General features: G+C 35.1%; 1 protein-coding gene across 1 annotated transcript in view; it reads right to left on the bottom strand.

Moving 5' to 3' along the window:
• LOC145692445 (flap endonuclease GEN-like) overlaps positions 1-23,000 on the bottom strand; it is a 56,149-nt gene that overhangs the window by 9,279 nt on the left and 23,870 nt on the right. The window contains exons 4-5 of the mRNA XM_081767752.1: positions 20,112-20,229; positions 15,951-16,113 (exon numbers count right to left, since the gene is read on the bottom strand). Coding sequence (XP_081623878.1) covers positions 15,951-16,113; positions 20,112-20,229 — 281 coding nt within the window. The remainder of the gene's footprint in view (positions 1-15,950; positions 16,114-20,111; positions 20,230-23,000) is intronic.

Raw genomic sequence — 23,000 nt, 5'->3', positions numbered from 1 at the left:
GGGGGGAAGGTTAAAAAATTAAAAAAAAAACTCTAGAGGAGAAGTAGAAGAACTGTATGTAAAGAGAGAGGAGACAGAACACTACAACTACGAAAGATAAGTTGTCGAATTTACGTATACAACATAATATAACCAAATATTATCTTTTATGCCAAAAGGGGTTCGGCTTACCAAATAAATAGCCGAAAAAAAGATGTCTGCAAAGTCGAGACGAGTCTGTGCCCGGGATGGGATTTTCGGAAAGACAAAGGCTTTAGGGAAATCCCACCACTCACCGTATCCGGTCAACGCCCTTGCAGATCCCGGAAATCCACCGGAAGGTTAGAGAAGGCGCTAATTTAGAATTTCAAAAGGAAAAAAAATCATCCGACCTCTCGGAAACTAAAAGATTCCAGAATAGTAACGAAACTAGAGTAATAGCTAAGATATCCCTAATTAGAGATTTGCCAAAATAAAAAAGAAATTATTAAATAAACTGAATTTTGGATCGGTGATTTCTGTTGCCAAACTTCACCGATAGCTCCCCTTGGCAGAATGCGCTAAATTCTGAGGCATCGATTAATTTCCATCACTATCTAGTTTGGGAACTAAGAAAACAAACGAAAATATTCAAGGGGGAGGGGTCGATGCCCGGGTACGGTATAATAAATTTCAATAACTAACTGTTTCGATTCTGTAACCCTGTCTGTCCTATTCAGTCTACAAACACTTTATGGTAGTGTAATATGAAAAAAAAATCTCAGAGTCATAGGATCTTCTCTTTCATAACCGACTGTAAACACAATTCACAACAGCCCAAAACGCCAACTATTTGGTATCATAATCGATGAACAATTACATTTAGTTAGCCATTACATGATGCTATCCCTACCCTGCTGTCAGACAAAATTGTTATAAATAAATACTACTATTATGGCATTCTCAACTGCGAAGTAATAATACATGCTAATATATAACTCGCCTACCTTGTCGAGTGATGTCTCGGCGTGGAGGTCAGAACTCGAAACGATTCTCACCACACATTTACGTTTCATATATATATATATATATATATATATATATATATATATATATATATATATATATATATATATATCAACATATGGCTAAAATATACCGGGCCCATGTATACACTATACGGGTGTCCTATCGTCTATTCACTTTTACTACAATATTCATATTCATATTCAAATGAATATTCATATATTCATATCATCATCTTTTTCCATTTACTACGACGTTATATTTTAAAAAACACCCTGTCTCCTCTATCTACGCCCAGCCTACATACACATTTCATCATAATACTTAAAAAAAATCTATAAATCGCGTCCCGACCAACACGCAAGAAACATTACTCGAACCCAAGACTTCTTTGCCACACAAACCATCCTATATCTTACTTCGCAGCTGTTTTAAAACAAATCTCTATATAGAAATATTCACAAAAAATAAAATATGTGCGATAATATTGCTGAATGTGATAGCATTCTGACAGCAACAATGAATATTATTCTGCAGCTACAAGAAAGGAATTGGAATTCAATATCTCAATTTCAGAACGGAAATAGCATCACATTGGCTGACTTCGGTTAAGAATCTATGCATAGTTTATTTACTTAAATATTTTCATTACTAAATTACACAAAATGTTGTAGTTTTCAGAATATTAAAGTGTCAGATCACATTATCCAACTATCAGTTCATATGGGCCGGAAATCGTGTTTACTCGGTTTTAAATCGAAAATAAAGGTCAATTTTGTAAAACCTAAATCACTAACTGGGTTTGATGGTAAAATATGCACGACTGATAGTACTGAATTTCGACACAAGGGCGCTAGTAACTATTTGTTCGAACTTTAAACCACGAAATGTGACCTTGTACTCAGGATTATTGTACTATATTACGTTCACTTTCAAATATTGTTTATAAGTTCATTTAATGACGGAATAAAAAAAAATAGCATAGTAAATACTACACTGTCCATATTTAATTATCTCACGCACTCTTTCATCACTTAACTACCACAATTACTACTACTAGAAAATGTCTACTACATTACAAATATACACATACTACTTCAACTACAAGACACATCATGCCAATACACACCAATCATCACTACCATTAATCTTATTATCCATTTAACACACATAGAACTCATCAGAGTTTACCATTTTTTGTTCAAATCGGCTCTAGCTGATGTAGGGGAAGGAAATGGGCGGTGAAAACTGAACCAATTAGTCCTGATTAACTCATGATATTTTATCAGATACTGGTCAAAACGTGTTCAAGGGGAACATACTAAAGCTATTAATTTTGAGGTTCCCCTCCCTAAAAGGGAAGGAAACCTAGATAATTTAAATATTTAACCCATCCCTACTGGAAGCTATCCCAATTCGGGATGAAAACAGGAGCCCTTAAAGTTAACCTAAGCGATCATTCTCATGTTATAAAGATTACGAAACTCAGAATACCGCCATGTGGATTAGTAAGAAAATCACTTACTATCTATATTAATAAATTACTACTCGGACAGGTCTTAGCTGTATAAGATATTGGGAGGGGTGAAAAGGATAATCACTGTTCTGAAATTTCTGAATCGAAACAAATGAAGAGTTTAGCACACCAAATTAAATGCACGTAACGTCGAACCTGTCCACACTAAATATTTACATCCGGCATGGCGTCCTATGTATCCGGTTACATTTCACTAAGATTTCAGTCTGTTTAACTATTAAGATTGTCAAAGTTTTAGCTCCTGTGCTTCCTGGTAGAGTAGTTTTGACCTGGATATACAATTTACCTGTCTTACTCGGTTATACTGTCAAAATTCCTACATATCTGCTAGCCGAACAAACACACAGCTTTTTTTTTTCGATCGACGATGTAGAGTGAAGATGATCGCGCCTTAATATGTAGCGTGGGTAACTGCACCAATCAAAGTAAAGCTTTTTTGGCGGTGGAGTATTTAAAGCGAATAAAAAATGGTAAAATCTGGATTGAACCGGATCTTTAGATGAACATTGGTACCAAAAGAGGGGTGAGGAGAGTCCAAAATATTGTGCCAAAATTTAGATTGGTTAATTATTCTAAACTTCCATCCAATGGTGGGACTATATTTCCGAATAGCACTGACATCGTGAGATTTGTAATCGTCCATTTAAAATATGCATATATAAGATTTATAATTAATTAATATATAAATAAAGATATGAATCCCCCAAAATATGATTCCTAAACAATTTTTACCGTCCTCCATGTTAATTTGGAATAAAATAACGAACAAATAAATAATTTATATGGATCGAAAGAAATATTTTCTAAATAGGAAGTACAGTCGGTGCAAAAATTTCTGGGACACTCCCATCAAAAATATCATTACATTAAATTGTAATGTTCCATTACAATTCCCCGGTGTCATTTAAAAAAATTTTGTTAGGATAACAAAATTTTTGGTTAGAGAGTATTAACATGTATTAATAATAATGAACTAACTACTCATTCATACACTCAAACATTCACTTAAATAAGAACAGTGTTAACATTCACTTTGGGTATTGAGATAGAAGTTCCCGTTTTTTGTCCTCGGTACAGTTGAAAAGCTTAAGATTCTGGAAATTGTTAGTTCACCTTTTAGGTCGCAGGAAAACACGAGGTAACCAGTTCGCAATGTTCCCATCGAAAGTGGGAAAATGTTCAATATCCCGGAGGGAAACTTTGGAACTCATGCTACTGTCAGCAGGAGAGTAATTTAAAGGAATGAAAGCATTATCTTGGCAAAACGGAGTAGTCACCGGATTCGCCACTGATGACGTTGTAGCAGTGCTATATGTACCTATGTAACTAAAGGGGACTCTGTTAGTCGAGTCGACTATGTGGGGTTCCATCTTCGGACCAACCACGTTTGTGAGCAACGACTCATCACGGCACCCTTCCCCTCTTCCCGGCAACACACTATATGACGGTATACCTCCCAGCAAAGAGGGCGCATTAACACTAGTAACAGTAGTTGTCACAACACTTGTCTGAGCAGGCATGTTATGGCTTTCTAGCCAAGGTTTTAACCTTGACTGATGCGGGGGATAGTGCATTGCAGTACCCCATGCATCAGCTGACACTTGATTTTCATTCTCAGTACTAAATGTGATTTTTCTCCCGGGTAATGTACTCGGAGAATCGTTACCGGGGAAAGGGTAGGATACATCTAACTTCTCCCGACTCGGCCTCCCTATTTTCTCTTGCATATTATCTATTTCATCCTGAATTGCAGTAATTTTTTGATTTGTCACTTCCATTTTAGTTTGCAATGATAAGCGAGACAAAGTAGACTTCAAATCATTGATTTCAGCCTGCTGTAATTCTAGTTTCTGATCTACTTCTTGAAATTTGGTGTTTACCTTCTCTAACTCTGAATCTACTTTATTAAATCTACCCTCAGTTTCCTGTTGGAGTTGCTCTGCTGTTTGTTGAGCCTCGCATCTAACCCGATCGATGTCTGTAGTCGTTTGTTCCCTCAATTTGTTTATTGAGGAAGCAAAGTCTACACATATATTGTCCATTTTGTGTGTTAATACCTCAAAGCGAGCTTCTGTTTCTCGGTTTGAGGCATCAAATTTTTCATGGATTTTTTCTATTTTTTCACTCATTTCTCGTATTAGATTCTGATTCATTTGGGTCATTGATTTCATTTGTTCAGCGAACTGCTGGAATAAAACAGACATATCAGACCCGCCCGATGGTGCAATATCCTTTGGGTTTGTTGTCTGATCGCGATTCAAATTAGTTTGAGAATCACTATTGTGATCCCTATTCTTTTCATCATCATCGAGGTAAGATATCTCTAATGGAGATATTTGGCCTCGGTCTTTCGGAGTACTATACCCACGTTCTCCATCTGAGTCTGGGTGCTCAATTTCTTTAGAATGGGTTGGATTCATTATTTCCCGAGACTGGCAGAGTTTCCCTTCACATTCTTTACAATATTTAATTATCTCCCCAGTACGGATCTTTTCTTCATTCTCAACTGAGTCATCTAAATTAATACAGATAAAATGAATCCACTTTAGCCCGCACCCATGACACCTCACTAATCTACGAGGGACGCGAGCCTTTTTCTCCTTATCATTTAGTGTACATTGTGTACACGACACTTCAGCCTCGTCTTGTGTGACGATTACTTTCTTATTGGTTGCCATAGTTTTTTACATACAACATATACAATACAAATACACATGCAATATGACACTTACAAACTAACAAAGTAGACTTGTTCTACAGATACTATTCATATATTAAAGGGCTCCCATTTTTTCCCTCCTTGAACCAGCTTCCAGCATTTTTTTTATTTGTTTTATTTAGAAAATTTTGTAGTTCCTTCCATTTCTTCCCCTTTCTACAGAGAGAAGCAAAAATAACGGAAAAGCCGAACGACTATAATTGTCTAACTCCATAATGACTTTTCTATTAATTGCATTCTTGTGGCCAATTCTATGTGTGCTCGATCTCAATAAATGCTCAATAAATAATTTTAAATTTGCTACCAGGGAAAACAATTGTCTCCATAGTGACTGTCTTGACTCATCAGTCGCGTTATAATACCGAAAATAAACTATTTACCATTTCTGAGATCCGTTGTCATAGAAACAACCGTTGCCATGACAAAAAATCCTTGTCACGTGTCGCCAGTTCTGAAAAACGAAGTCCGTTGCCATAGAAACCGCCGTTTCCAGGGCAACAGATCCTGTCACGGTTAGCCAATTCTGAGCAACGAATTAGGGCGAGAAAATTAACCATCGTGGTTGAAGGAGGAGTCGCCTGAACTTAGAAAAGGAGTGATAATGAAATATCTACTACTAATTGAAACTATAAATATTTTCTAGTACAGTAAATTTTGAATAAATTATATTATTATTCTTAGTTTCTGTATATGTTCATTTTAGAAGTAATTATCCCAAATCGGACTTCCGAAGAAACTTATCGAATCGAATTTATTGACCGTGCTGATAGCGACTACTCCCAGTCACGACCTAATTAGTTTTCAGTTTTGTTAGGAATAAGAAAAGAAAGTGTGAGAAGGGAAAGGAGGGGAAAGAAGTAGAAAGAAATAAGAAAAGAAAAAGAAAAGGAGAAGGAAAAGGAAAGATTGAGGATTTTAAAGGAGAATGGATTACTGGATGATTTAGGAGATATAGTAATGAATTCGAATGGTTATTATCCGGTGAATCGTTACAAATACTATTAGTGGAGAATCAATTTTGAAGTGATTTGGAATAGACACATGTTCCCTCATACCACCCAGACCTAGCTCCAGGCACCACGTTCGTGGGGTTGCCCAGACCTAGACCTGGAAATGAGAAAAGTGAAATTTAATTCTTTGTAATTTAATCTCAAACAATAATTGATAACTATCCAATATCTGAACTCCATGATCTGAGATCGACCACACATATGAATTGGCTAAGAAAAGAAAAAAAATAAACATATAAACTCAATATAAAATTTATGTATCGTCTCACTAAGAGTTTCAACTTCCTGGAAGAAAGATGTCGTATTTAGGCTCATCCTGTTATTTTCGTCTCACTCCTAGAGCCGACTTTAAATTTGTTAGTAGCGGTCTTTCATGACCTAGGTTATTTACCTTAACACATATATTAAAACATGACACATATATTATAGATGTTAATATGACAAATGATATTACTAAAATTACTTAAATTAAATCTATCATGCATTCACTCGCTCACTCACTCAGGACAGTGTATGTATGTTTAAAGGACACCAACTAGCTACAAGGGTACAAATAGTTTATTACATTCATAGTGAAAAGGAAAAATAATTACAAAGAAAATCTTAAAAGCACAAGTTCTTGGTTATATATTAATAGAATACATAGAGTTATATTTTAGTAAATTTTATATATATTCAATCATCTTGACAACTAAAAAAAATAATTACATATATTATATCTTAGGCATGCTAAAGCAAATTATGATTTGCGACATACGCAAAGAAGACACTTATTTCACTTTTAAAAAAAATGGACAAAAGGAAAAAAAAGAAAAAAAACTTTTAGGTGTATTAGAACTTATGAGTCTCTACCTCACGTCGAGACATAAAAAAAAAGTATCCTTATACGTCCTGTAGCGTATATCAAACTCGAGCATTCGAGATCACTATTAATGCACTTAAAGGTAGTGTCCAACACATTTCGCTCGATTTAAATTCAGTTTATGTTTATACACATATATTTTGCTTTATAACAAACCATTTGTTCAGTATATACGAACTACCAGTTTGAAGCTGTATTCGCATATTGAAAGTTCTACCCATCCAGGGATTTCTACTCTATTTGGTCAGAGGAGAATTCTACTCTCGGTTCAGTTCATTTTTGGATTCATTATTTAGTAACTCCAGGTCACTAGTTAGTCATTCATCAGTTGGATTCATCATAACACTTTATTTTTGATTTACTTATAACTTTTACTCATAGTATTTATATTTGAGAAGATCTTCACTAAAGTTTATTCAAGGAACGTTCAGTACCTCATGTAAACAAATACACGTGGTGATTGTTTGATTTTATTGGTTAGAGAGCCTTAGTACACCCATGCGGCTGAAGAAAATAGTCCTTGCTTATAAGGCTCATTACCAGAATTCCTTAGAATTAGACAACAGAAACAACACTTTATCTAAGAACTAAATTGAATTAATGCAATAAAAGAAAATACGCATGCATTGAAAGTGGTTTTGACCCAACTTTAGCGCGAATCACAGTTAACAATATGGTCACATGCGGGGAATAAGTAAAACATCGACAGGGTACAAGCACGTGCTTCTCGAAAGAAGCGCTGACCGATAGCCAATCATCCGATGACTGGCGGAGTAATACAATTCTGCAATGTTTACATCAGGATCAGAAGTTTCGTTGAATGAACTTTAGTTGGGAGTATTATGGTGATTTATATCATGGTAAAATACTGGTTAAGTCATAGGATACACATTGGAAAACAGGGGGGATTCTAGGTACACTTTCAAAAAAAATTTTCTGGTTGATCACTAAAGGATAATATTGGTCGAGGGATTAGATTACGTTTTAGACCTGCCGTTATTTTGAAATGCATGCCATTGAAACTGTTTACATTACTGATCACTAGTTATATTTATTCAGAACAACGAAATTTATTTAAGTTCGCGGCGTTATTCTTAAAAACGAAAATTAGACTACATCATTCCATTCGTCGGAAAACATTACTTAAAACCCATGGCAACCAATAAACGTATGGGGCAGATGCGGTGCTCTTACATATATCCATATTATAAATTTAACATCTTACATTTCACTTTAATATTCTATATTTCATACATATTTACATTTCGACGTCTCTATATCTATATATATTCAATACAAGGGCACACATTTAATTACATTAACCCCAACAATAATTCGTATAAGAAGACGGTAGCAACATTACACCAAGAAACAAAACATCCGACATATCATCATAAAATATTATTTTCCTTAATACCGCGCGTCTATTAATTTTAAATTTTCACATATTCAATTGGAGAGTAGATCAAAGAAAAAGAAAACTTGTGAGGCAGGCACGTAACACAGAACATTCTTAAATACATGAACAAAACAATTTTTATCTAACTTTGGGCCCAATATTACAACAACATTCACGGAAATAAACTAAATGGAAAGCGACCACTGGATAAAAAAAATCCCAGACGGACAATGGTGAAGGAATGAAAGTGGAAAATTACAGTGTACCGAATCGTTACTCACCCCGTCGATGGGTCAAATATAATGTAAAACCAGTCCTTAACTATTTCATGAAACGAATCGTGTCTTGAGATGTCTCAGCTGGTCGTTTCGGTTTAAAAAAAATATATTATACATTAATTCATTGATATATTATACTTTCAAAATCGGGGGAAGGTTAAAAAATTTAAAAAAAACTCTAGAGGAGAAGTAGAAGAAGTGTAGGTAAAGAGAGAGGAGACAGAACACTACAACTACGAAAGATAAGTTGTCGAATTTACGTATACAACATAATATAACCAAATATTATCTTTTATGCCAAAAGGGGTTCGGCTTACCAAATAAATAGCCGAAAAAAAGATGTCTGCAAAGTCGAGACGAGTCTGTGCCCGGGATGGGATTTTCGGAAAGACAAAGGTTTTAGGGAAATCCCACCACTCACCGTATCCGGACAACGCCCTTGCAGATCCCGGAAATCCACCGGAAGGTTAGAGAAGGCGCTAATTTAGAATTTCAAAAGGAAAAAAAATCATCCGACCTCTCGGAAACTAAAAGATTCCAGAATAGTAACGAAACTAGAGTAATAGCTAAGATATCCCTAATTAGCGATTTGCCAAAATAAAAAAGAAATTATTAAATAAACTGAATTTTGGATCGGTGATTTCTATTGCCAAACTTCACCGATAGCTCCCCTTCGCAGAATGCGCTAAATTCTGAGGCATCGATTAATTTCCATCACTATCTAGTTTGGGAACTAAGAAAACAAACGAAAATATTCAAGGGGGAGGGGTCGATGCCCGGGTACGGTATAATAAATTTCAATAACTAACTGTTTCGATTCTGTAACCCTGTCTGTCCTATTCAGTCTACAAACACTTTATGGTAGCGTAATATGAAAAAAAAATCTCAGAGTCATAGGATCTTCTCTTTCATAACCGACTGTAAACACAATTCACAACAGCCCAAAACGCCAACTATTTGGTATCATAATCGATGAACAATTACATTTAGTTAGCCATTACATGATGCTATCCCTACCCTGCTGTCAGACAAAATTGTTATAAATAAATATTACTATTATGGCATACTCAACTGCGAAGTAATAATACATGCTAATATATAACTCGCCTACCTTGTCGAGTGATGTCTCGGCGTGGAGGTCAGAACTCGAAACGATTCTCACCACACATTTACGTTTCATATATATATATATATATATATATATATATATATATATATATATATATATATATATATATATATATATATATCAACATATGGCTAAAATATACCGGGCCCATGTATACACTATACGGGTGTCCTATCGTCTATTCACTTTTACTACAATATTCATATTCATATTCAAATGAATATTCATATATTCATATCATCATCTTTTTCCATTTACTACGACGTTATATTTTAAAAAAAACACCCTGTCTCCTCTATCTACGCCCAGCCTACATACACATTTCATCATAATACTTAAAAAAATCTATAAATCGCGTCCCGACCAACACGCAAGAAACATTACTCGAACCCAAGACTTCTTTGCCACACAAACCATCCTATATCTTACTTCGCAGCTGTTTTAAAACAAATCTCTATATAGAAATATTCACAAAAAATAAAATATGTGCGATAATATTGCTGAATGTGATAGCATTCTGACAGCAACAATGAAAATTATTCTGCAACTACAAGAAAAGAATTGGAATTCAATATCTCAATTTCAGAACGGAAATAGCATCACATTGGCTGACTTCGGTTAAGAATCTATGCATAGTTTATTTACTTAAAGGTTTTCATTACTAGATTACACAAAATGTTGTAGTTTTCAGAATATTAAAGTGTCAGATCACATTATCCAACTATCAGTTCATATGGGCCGGAAATCGTGTTTACTCGGTTTTAAATCGAAAATAAAGGTCAATTTTGTAAAACCTAAATCACTAACTGGGTTTGATGGTAAAATATGCACGACTGATAGTACTGAATTTCGACACAAGGGCGCTAGTAACTATTTGTTCGAACTGTAAACCACGAAATGTGACCTTGTACTCAGGATTATTGTACTATATTACGTTCACTTTCAAATATTGTCTATAAGTTCATTTAATGACGGAATAAAAAAAAATAGCATAGTAAATACTACACTGTCCATATTTAATTATCTCACGCACTCTTTCATCACTTAACTACCACAATTACTACTACTAGAAAATGTCTACTACATTACAAATATACACATACTACTTCAACTACAAGACACATCATGCCAATACACACCAATCATCACTACCATTAATCTTATTATCCATTTAACACACATAGAACTCATCAGAGTTTACCATTTTTTGTTCAAATCGGCTCTAGCTGATGTAGGGGAAGGAAATGGGCGGTGAAAACTGAACCAATTAGTCCTGATTAACTCATGATATTTTATCAGATACTGGTCAAAACGTGTTCAAGGGGAACATACTAAAGCTATTAATTTTGAGGTTCCCCTCCCTAAAAGGGAAGGAAACCTAGATAATTTAAATATTTAACCCATCCCTACTGGAAGCTATCCCAATTCGGGATGAAAACAGGAGCCCTTAAAGTTAACCTAAGCGATCATTCTCATGTTATAAAGATTACGAAACTCAGAATACCGCCATGTGGATTAGTAAGAAAATCACTTACTATCTATATTAATAAATTACTACTCGGACAGTCTTAGCTGTATAAGATATTGGGAGGGGTGAAAAGGATAATCACTGTTCTGAAATTTCTGAATCGAAACAAATGAAGAGTTTAGCACACCAAATTAAATGCACGTAACGTCGAACCTGTCCACACTAAATATTTACATCCGGCATGGCGTCCTATGTATCCGGTTACATTTCACTAAGATTTCAGTCTGTTTAACTATTAAGATTGTCAAAGTTTTAGCTCCTGTGCTTCCTGGTAGAGTAGTTTTGACCTGGATATACAATTTACCTGTCTTACTCGGTTATACTGTCAAAATTCCTACATATCTGCTAGCCGAACAAACACACAGCTTTTTTTTTTCGATCGACGATGTAGAGTGAAGATGATCGCGCCTTAATATGTAGCGTGGGTAACTGCACCAATCAAAGTAAAGCTTTTTTGGCGGTGGAGTATTTAAAGCGAATAAAAAATGGTAAAATCTGGATTGAACCGGATCTTTAGATGAACATTGGTACCAAAAGAGGGGTGAGGAGAGTCCAAAATATTGTGCCAAAATTTAGATTGGTTAATTATTCTAAACTTCCATCCAATGGTGGGACTATATTTCCGAATAGCACTGACATCGTGAGATTTGTAATCGTCCATTTAAAATATGCATATATAAGATTTATAATTAATTAATATATAAATAAAGATATGAATCCCCCAAAATATGATTCCTAAACAATTTTTACCGTCCTCCATGTTAATTTGGAATAAAATAACGAACAAATAAATAATTTATATGGATCGAAAGAAATATTTTCTAAATAGGAAGTACAGTCGGTGCAAAAATTTCTGGGACACTCCCATCAAAAATATCATTACATTAAATTGTAATGTTCCATTACATTCCAATCATCTTTTTTCTTGAAACTTTCTGAGTGCTTGACTTTGTTTTCTTTGTTCTTTTTGAGCTTTTGCCACTATTTGAACAGATTTTCAATTTTATCAACCACTTATATATATATATATATATATATATATATATATATATATATAATTTTGAAGGAATATTAGCCTTTTCCCAAATCTTAATCCCATCACTAGCAGCTCCCTTATATATAAGTTTGATTCTTTAGTAATGAAAGAAAACACTAAGAACTTCCTTTTTAGATGGTAACTTTGTAACATTATTGATGTGGATATTTGACCAACAATCCAAATATTTGTAGATGTTCTCTTTGCAATAGTCTTCTTACTACTACTTCTATTCTTAAATATCTCAAAATCCAAACACCAAACATCCAAAGTCCAAACACCAAACAGCATGAAATAATTCCAAACTTACTTTCCTAACAAGAGAGTCAATGCACTTTTGTCCTAAAGCATACAACTCTCTTGGGCTGATAACTTATCTTTTGATAAACTTTAGTGCACTAAACTAGGCTAAAGTAATGAGATAAAGTAGACTTTAACAAGTTACTGTAAACTGGAATAATATGTTTCTGCAAGCAATTTATAAGCGTTGATATATTGTTTGTAGGAATAACCTAGAAGAGAACATTATTCTTCAAAAACACACACACAACTGCACTAATACTCTTCATCAAAGTACAATAGCTAATAGGAAACTGAGCTCTGAAGTCCGGCCTCAGAGTTTCCATTATCTTTCCCCCTCCCAAAAAAAAATTCCAGGACATTTCCAGGACGTTACAAGGAAAAATCACCAATTTTCCAGGACTTCTACATAGGAAGGTATAACGTAATGTGCTTCCTTTTTTCTTTTTTTCTCCTTAAACTCTCCTTTCAGCCACCGATCCACTAACATCCACCACATGTATTTTCATTCTTTCTATCCATTTTTTGTACATGGCATTTTCATTGCGTGACAGTGTGACAGATATAATTAGAGGAAAAAAAGGAATAATTTTACAAGTTTTTCAACTGAGTATGGAGTCGTGTGATTTCCTCATTTACAGGCATAATATCATATGAAATTTTACTGAATAAGAAAATGAAATGAAATGAAATCTTTAAATTTTACGTCCCACATATATGCCGGTTAGGCTAAAGGAGACGGTGATGATGAGAGATGAGTGAAATTGTGGAATGAAAAAAGTGGGAGGAAACGGGAGAACACCGATAAAACCCACGAGCACGGTGTTTGTCCACCACAAAGTCCACACGGCGCTAGCTGGGACCCCAAGCACCGGAGGTGAACGCTCTACTACTGAGCCACCGCGCCCCCTTAATTTTACTGAAGAATGTGTACTGTTGTGAGAATAGACTGATTAAGGAGGATTGACACTGGTACAAAGCACAGTTTCTGGAGGATAGTGCTAGTGAAGATAGCATCCAAAAATGGGTTGACAGACTAGAGGATAAAAGAAGAAGACAGTAGTTTCTCCCGCCAACTACTCTGTTGAAAGAAAGAAAGCCCACCAACCACTCACACATGCAGAATCATGACAAATTCTTTTTCAGCACAAAATCAAAATAGCAAACAAAAATAGCAATCAATTAAAATCTTCATTATAATTATGAAAAACCTGACATTCAGTATTTCTGTAAATTTCAAGGACAGAAACGCATTTTCAAAAACATTTCCAGGATGTTTCCAGAACAAAATCAATTCAAGGACATTTCCAGGTTTTCCAGGATTTTCATGACGAGTGGGATCCCTGCGAGCCTGTATAGCACTGCGAAGCGGGGCAAGTCTGGACATGAAACGCTTCTGTCTCAACATGAACGCTGGTGAGACCATCCAATCATTCCCAACGTTAATAATTACTTCTTTGTAGGGCGATGTGTTTATTGTTATTAACCTTTGTTGACAATATTGAAAATTTACAATTGTTTAAACAAGAATGCCAACGTTAAGCTTTTGAAGGAAAATTTTCCTTGTGTCACAAGAAGCACAATGCTGCATATATATCTTCATTGGTCTATACCTCACTCCCTCAGTGTTCTTGTATGGCTTTAATTTAAGCAGAATTACAGAGCAAAAGTATACTTAAACACAGAATTAAAGGTTACGTTCGAATTATTGCAAGCTGTAAAGTATTACAAAACTGAACGTGTGCACATGTATTTTGCACCCGTACGTACTTACGTTTTTGCGCCCTGGACTTATTTAAATAACAAAATATTCGTTAATAATAATTGCTATTTTGATGTTTACGTCATTCCTTTGCACCCCACCCCCGTATGCATGCGACCTGTATGGTCCATGGGTGACTGCTGATTGGTTGAGATGAAAGTAGAGGGCAATGTACTGTCCTATTTTAGTAATTTTATTGATAATCAATGCCATTTTCGTGTTTACTAGTATGATTAATTTTAATAGAAATTTCATTATTTAAAAAAAATCGATTATGCTGAAATTTTAAAACACGGTAGTGACCCTTAAAACATTCTTTAAAAATCTGAAAATTTTATGGAAGACTTTCCCTAAATAGTAGATCAAAATAAGAGGATGCTCCAGGTAAATTTTAAAAGTTAGTTTTTAAGGACCAATATATATATGTAGGGTGTGTCAGAAAAATGTATACATACTCTGAACAGTCATAAAAAATCGTATTTCCCGTGCTACAAGGTTGCATTTCTGGGAGAAAGTAATGTTACCTTTCTTCATTAGGTGGCAGCAGAATTGTCGCTCTAGCTTCTCAACCCAGTTAGTGGCAAGGAAGTAACTGCAAGATGGCGGACGTACGTTTGAATTTTAAAGCGCGGAAGCAGGTAATTAAGTGGTACTGGAAGTTTGAGAATGTTGCTGCGGTTCAAAGATGAGGTGTACAAACGTAAACCACGTAATTTAGACACACTTTGGAATGAGATTCAAGTGGTTGCGCAGAAATCCCACTGGACACATTAGTACGATGTATGGAATCAGTGGTGAATCGTACTCAGAAAGGTATTGATGCTGAAGGCCACCATTTTGAACAATAATCACATTTGCCTGAGAAAGTGCATTTGAGCTTTATAAGGTAGGTAGGTAGATACAGTAAATACCCGAAAGCACAACAGACCTGTAATGTCTTGTTAGAAAAATCAAAACATTCAGATAGAAAGAAGAAAGTATTGCGTTCCGCACTAAACGTTTTCCTCTCCAATGCAAGTTTTCACTTCTCTTCCCCCGTCCCTCCAACACCACACATTTACAAAAGTGTGTAGAAACATTTAAAACAATGTTAGAAATGTATATAAACATTGTTTCAAACAAAACAACGCTACCTTGATAGATGGGCTAGGAAGCATATTGTATTCAACAAATTTGTTTAAAGGTACTTAATATGTTACATATTCACACACATATATAAAGCTAGGCGAAAGTATCTCATCTCTTTCGAAAAGAGGCAATAAAATTAATTCTACCACTCTTTTACATCTGTTTATGAACATAAGCTTCCTTCAAAGACTTTTCTGGATACAGATGCATCAATTTTCCCTTGTTAAATAGGATTTAGAAACAAGTTTTAAAATAAATGGAACTAATGAGGTACTTACAAGAAACGAGGCTAAATTTGGCTGTTTCCAAGAAAAATCCAATTCTTTAACTTCCTCTTTATGACTGAAATATTCGTTCTGAATATCTTTCGGTGAAAATTCTGCATCTTTAAGGGCCTTTTTTCTCATATTCAGCTCAACAACAATATTTTTTACTTCCTCACTATTTGGGAAACGAACAAAATATATTACAAATATATAAGCTGACAACTACAAAAAAAAAAAAATATAATTTATTTTGTTTTACAAGGATAATTTTCTTGATGTAACATTCTTTTGATGGTATTACTATTAATCGACTTCATTTTCGATTTATGAGGATTACTTGTTGAATTTTTATTTCTGTTTTGGAGAGTAAACTATTAACGGTAGTATTTCCCTAATATTCACAATAGTCACGCTTCTACGATTTGTGATTGACACGACCGACGCTATCAGGAGACTGTATTTAGCTAATTTCCTTTTCCTGCATGGATAAATTCGAAACATACTTTATTAAAGTTCACATTCTTTTGTCCTAAAAATTTTCAGAAACATTTAACAGAATACAAAATGAAATTTTATAGGTATAAGAAACCAGTGGGGTTATCAAGTTCATTCTTCCTGTATGGAAGCATATATAAGAAAGAAAAAACAGAATTAAAGAATATGTAACAAATATAAAAAGAGCTCCTTCGTAGCTAAGTGGTTAGCGCACGTGTCTTTGGCGTAGAAGATCCGGGTTCGATTCCCGGCAGGAGCTCATGTAGTCAGGATTCCACGTTCATCAGTAGGTTCAGGTCTCATAGAGCCTCGCTTGTCAAAGGGATTTTAAACTAATGTCAACTCAAAAGAACAATCAAACTTCTGAGCTACTAATACATTTAAAATATAGTAACTTATATAGCATTAACGAAACAATATACAGTGTGCTTCAAATGAAAATAATTTTTATAACTTTGTAAATTTATATAAATTTATTGAGATTACTTACAAAGCTAATTTTGGTTCATTCTCTAGTAAAATATACCAAGGTTTGACTCACCTAGTGTATAGTACATAATAATATCACTACAAGCGGTAGCAACAGTTGTAACAAAGATGGCTGTCTTCAATGGTCCTGAGCGCGCTCGTTGTGTGTTCTGGTGAATGTAGTCTGCGACAACGCGACGTTGTACAACGGAATTTTCGTAGTGAGTATGGCAAAGATCCAGTAGACCTACCATTTCCAAATCGCATAAATGTTTGTTTAAATCGGGTGTTCATTTAGGCATAATAAATCCTCAGAACGTCACCGTGTATGATGATATAGAGCAAGGTGATAAAGCTCTGTTATCAGTTCTATAAGATCAACTCGTAGTGCTTCTAGTGAGATAAAAAAATGTTAAAACAAAGTTTTGCTAGCGAACGACACCAAACTAGCTCGATAAGTAGTCTGTAGAAGTGACTATGAATTTACAAAGTTGGGAAGTCCTTTATGAAGAACATATAAAGTGTCCCAAAGTAATGGCGAAAACAGAAACCACGGATTCTTAGCACCAAAACAACAAAAAATATTTATATGACATAGTCCGGAAATGGACAGGGGCGGAATTAGACAGCTTCGAATGTGAAGGGAAGAAACTTCACACCTGCCAGCGGAATAATGGTAGAAGCTAGCAAGGGGGTTCAGAAAGGCATAAAAATCATATCGGCTTGACATGTTAAATACATGTTTCACCGAATGTCTGTATGGCAGAGGTAACGAAATGGTGCAGTAAAGATGGAAACCACACAGAAAAAGTTGTTATCCATGGTACGATTGCACGCACATGTACAATAGGAGTCAAAGCAAATATTACTTTGCATGGTTGCATAATCTCAGGGGTAATGGAAAGTGGTATGCCAGATTTAGATATTTCTTTATTGTTAAATTTTTGCATTAATTTTCTATATTACTTACACAAGTAAAAATACTTTAATTATGCCTGCACATCAGTTACTTTATAAATTCAAATATAGCTAATCAATTCAATTAACTCATTTTTTTCTTTTTGTCATAAATCGACGAACTTCCTACGAGATATATATATATTATCACGGGAAACTGATCTCTGTGTTCTCAATTCCCACTTTGAATTTATCGGTAATTTTTATAAACACTTCTGCATTTACGTTGAAACTATCAACTTCGAAGCCACGTAATGCGACACAACTATAGAAGAAAGATGAAGACAAAGTCTCTGTGGAAATTTACATGACGAAGTCTGTGGGAATTTACAAGGCGCATACAAAACAAGAAAAAAAAAGTTTTTATTTTAACGTGAAACTCGTATCATTGACGAAGCTACGCGCGCAGGGAAGCATGCTGTAGTATTCTATGTCCGCAACAGAGGTATAATTATCAGTGTGGGACTGTATACCTCAAGTAGATGAAGTTGAAATGACTGCCATTGTAGAAAATCATGCCAAATAAGAGATCCTGTATGTGTATGATTTCTCAACGGAAGAAGACAACAGAATCACAGCAAATGTGCATCGCCAAACAGTCTTATCTACGACGTGCCACCTAAATGCGGCTACGAAGAATGTTATGTTTCGGAATTATTCTGGCTCATGAAAAGTGATGTTGAGACTAAAAGTTTTTTTTTCTTTTCTTTTTTTCACCTAAAACAGTTATCTTGCTTCGCAACTTTCAACGATAGTGAATTTCTCAAGACATCAGCTATCGACTGGCTGGAGTCTCAACTTTAAAAAGCACATTTCTACACAAAGCGTCTATAGAAGCTCGTGCCATTCTACACAAGATGTCTGGAGCTTCATAGTTTCTATGTAGAAAAGTAGTCAAGGTATGTACTTGTATAGAATTAGAAATTTTTGTTCTCTTTCTAGTTTTCTTTGCAATAAACAAAGGCTTTTTCTACATGTGTCTTGTATCTTTAATCATTTATACGTTTGATGGACTTATATAGTTTTGTGTTTTGTAAATCTTACTTTAGTTCTATTTTCTTTTTATTTCTTCAAAAACCTAGGCATGAACTCCATGTTGGTTTGAAGCATAAATGTTTGCTGAAAGGCATGAGTGGTAAATGTGTGTAAAGATAATTTTACACTTCATTACTTCATCTGTTATTTAAAAATTCCATTACCTAAATTTAAATGTATTCAAATGATCGAGTTACTTAAATCATGCTTACAAGCAAATTTGTTTCTAATTAGGAATGAAAATGAAACGAAATCTTTGAGTTTTACGTCCCACGATTACTCCTACTAGGCTAAAGGAGACGGTGATGATGATAAATGAATGAAATGGTGGAATGAAGAAAGTGGAAAGAAACGTGAGAACCCTAAGGAAACCCATACACACGGTGTTTGTCCACCACAAAGTTCACTTGGCGCAAGTTGGGATAGAACCAGGGACTCCACGACCTCTCTACCACTGAGCAACCACGGTCCCTGTTTCTAATTAGAAAACAGGGTTGTATCCACAAATTGAAAGTTTAGCAACTAGCATCGCCTATAGCCATCCTTTTGAATTAAGGCTGATTTTGAAATTAAACATTAGAAGTTATGTTATGTATATCATTATTGCTATATGAAAAATATTTTATTACAATGTATTTTATATTTGAATGAATTCTTACTAAAATAAATAAAACATCAATAAAGCACTAATAAACGTATTACTCGTATTAAACTGTCTTACAGATTCTGTATTATAATAATTCCTTGATTAGACATATTATCTGATAGCAGATAATATCTGACGAAGGTGTCGTTATTTCCCACAGGGACTTCGTCTTCCTCTTTACTTTACGGTGCTGTCACGTTATGTAGCTTTGGATTTGATAACTGTAATGTAAATGGAACAGTGCTTATAAAAATTGCCAACGCGTTCACACTGGGAGACAAGAACAGATATCGACTCCCTTTGACAACATAATAAATCACTTAGGAAGCTTTTCGTTTGATTTGTGAACTATAAATATAACAAGATGAATAGGTCTGATATGATATAAGTAATATGCAGGGAAAATTAATGTACTTGACTTTTGTAAGCAAAAGAGAAAATTTATACAAAAATATAAGAATAAAGAAATATATAAGGGAAGTTGATTAATAGTAAGTCACAATAACCTGATTAATTATCTTATTTAATTTAATATTTAATTTCCTCGTTATTCACAGATCGAAATAAATTACCTGAACACATTGTGTAATAAGCAGAGATTATTTTGTGAGGTAGATCCTGACATTACGCTCACTGTACGAATTCTGCTAGTGATTATGTGGGCATCTACGTGATCACATATATTATTTTCTGCCAATAATGAAAGTTTCGAATATGACAATGAACCAGCTTACATTGCTGGTGTTATTGCGGTGTAATTTTATGAACACTGAAATGAACATTAACAGTTCTCCTGGCCCATCTAATTCATAGGGCTCAATATTATTAAACACTTCTGTTCTGGAGCAGACATCGTCCTCTATTCTCGCTGACAAAACTAAGTGCTACACTGCATGAGGAATGATAGATACGCTTCTGTTCACCAAAACTGAGACTGCCTTCCAGAGCCTAAGTTGAAATAAATGAACCTAGGTCCTTACATCCCTTGGACGTGCGTACCAGGAAAATATATTCATTCCCTCCATACAGTTACAGAGCAACATTCAGAATTTAATGGAAACAGATCATTCAGACATTGCCTCGAAGTAAATATTCAAGTAGGATGAAGAAATTATCATAAATTATGAGAAAACAAATATATATATATATATATATATATATATATATATATATATATACAGTGAAACCTCTACTAACGAACGCCTCTCTAAAGCGGACACTGTCTAGTACGCACACGGACAGTTTGTTCTGTCTTTTATAGGTATTATTTACCTCCGAATTACGGACACTTTCTCTAGAAACAAGTTGAAAAGTACAGTAAAAATACATTTTTAGTAATTCATACGTGTGTCACCAAGGAAACATTGTGACAGCAATTTGCCTTCTCAGACGAAGCGCTTCTATTTAACAACACTCTCATGTCTTTTGTTTGCATGCCACTCCCATCCAAACTGTTTTAGACACAAAAGTGATTGATAATTGTCCGCCGTTTGGGATGACATATTATTCTACTGTCCCGCTGGAATCTCTAACCAAACAGAAGACAAATTTGGTAATTTTTGCCCGCGGGTACGCATATTGTGCCAAGAAAAACACTGCTGGACTGCAATTAACAACAAATTAAAGAGACATACTGAAAACGTAGTAAAGTGATAAGAGTAAAGTGCAGAGAACTATAACATCTTATTTCCATGTTGTCCCTCGAACATAGCATATTGGATGGCGGAGGATAATGCAGGTACAGTAACATTTTTGCAACATTCGTAAATATATGATTCATGCAAACAATATTTTTTCCAATTGCATATTACCTTGTTTACTCATTTAAGTAAAAAAAATATTGAAACCTCTTTAAGGCGGACACCTCTTTATAGCGGACAATTTTTCATTCCCCACGGCTGTTCGCTTTAGAGAGGTTTCACTGTATATATAAAACTGGCAGGATACCAGATTCGAACCTCTGAAAAGTATACCATCAACAGAAAAACGAACTGGAAAGTTCAATGGTTATACAGTTTTCATAGTCCCTATATGCCAAACAAAAGGAACACCCACTAATTTTTTTAGCTCCAGTTTCTTAAGTTAAATCCTGTCTTTGAAAAATTACTATGGAAATATTTATCAACGAAATTCTAACAAATTATAACGATTCATTTTAGAAAATTTTGTCCGAAGGAAACACACTCCCAAGAGCAAGCTACACCTTCATATTTTCATGAAAAATTGTTTATGCTACACTGTAAGATTGTTAGATATTGTTTATTTATAAAATATGAAGGAAAGCAATTGAAATCGTTCTTAAGAAAACTGCCTAGAAGTAGTTTACTTCCCAGACAACTAAATATGAGTATCCTAAATGGAAATCATAACAATAAGACATGTCATTTTAATACCAAATTTTTGTAAAAATTAAACATTACAGTTAATTTGGTACTAGAGCTAACTGCTCGAAGTTATGATTGTTCCTTTGTATCGCTGCAGGTGACTTACTGCAAGTAGATTGCCTTGAAGCATGCAGAGCGCATTGGAATTGTCCGGATCTTGGAAAAGAAGCAATAGAGTGATAACAGATGATTATAACTGCCGTCATCGGGAAAGGACTTCCGCCAGCAATGATATTGTGTTCAAAGTGCTGAAGAAATTACAAGAAACCGGATTTACGGCAGATCGACCCACGATTGGTAGACCACGGACGGCAACAGACGAGGCAGTAACAGAGGCAGTGTGGCGTCTTTCAGTAAAAGTCTCAAGAGAAGCACGTGTAGTGTAGTCGCATCTAGAACATGTATTATGTCAGTGAGTAAGTGGCACCCTTATGAGCTGGAACTTTACCAATGACTTACAAAAGATGATCCAGATCGTCGCCTGGAATTTGTTCAATGGAATGTGAGAGGACACGCAAGATTCCAAAACGAGAATTCAAGTTTCTTTTGGACCAGAGAACGTCACGGAAAATGAACATTGTTAACATTGATGTCCGAACAAGCAAATCTCTGCCAAAGATGTTTTCCCATAAAGTGAGCAGATTTCAGGGGCAGACAACCAAGAAAGACGCTGGAAGTGTTGAAGGAAGTCCATCAACTAGTGGAATTAGGCATAGGCATAGGTCAAAGATGTTGGCGTCCCCAGGGGAATCCAGCGAAGCTGTTGAACGTCGGGATCTGACTTCGAGGCGCGACAAAGAAGGAAACATAGCTTAAACGCACCTGTCTTCAAAATACAGCGGAGGCAGAATTTAGAACTGGAGCTTCAGACAGACAGGTTGCTTTGATCGCTTCTGCCATACTTCAGGACGCGAGACTCATAACGCCAGAGGAAAAAAGTCTTGTTGTTGACAGACCTAAGGTACGAAGAGGAAAAGAAAAACTAGGTGAAAGATCCAGAAAGAAAAGGCTCACCTAGCCCGCGCAATTACAAGTAGCTATTTCGACAGAAAAAAAAATGCAACTCTTGTGCAAGAA

Source organism: Thermobia domestica, chromosome 8, assembly GCF_964235325.1.
Source record: "Thermobia domestica chromosome 8, izTheDome1.hap1.1, whole genome shotgun sequence".
Lineage (NCBI taxonomy): Eukaryota > Metazoa > Arthropoda > Insecta > Zygentoma > Lepismatidae > Thermobia > Thermobia domestica.
Note: the sequence above shows the minus strand (reverse complement) of the source record. Positions and strands in the feature narration are given on the sequence as shown.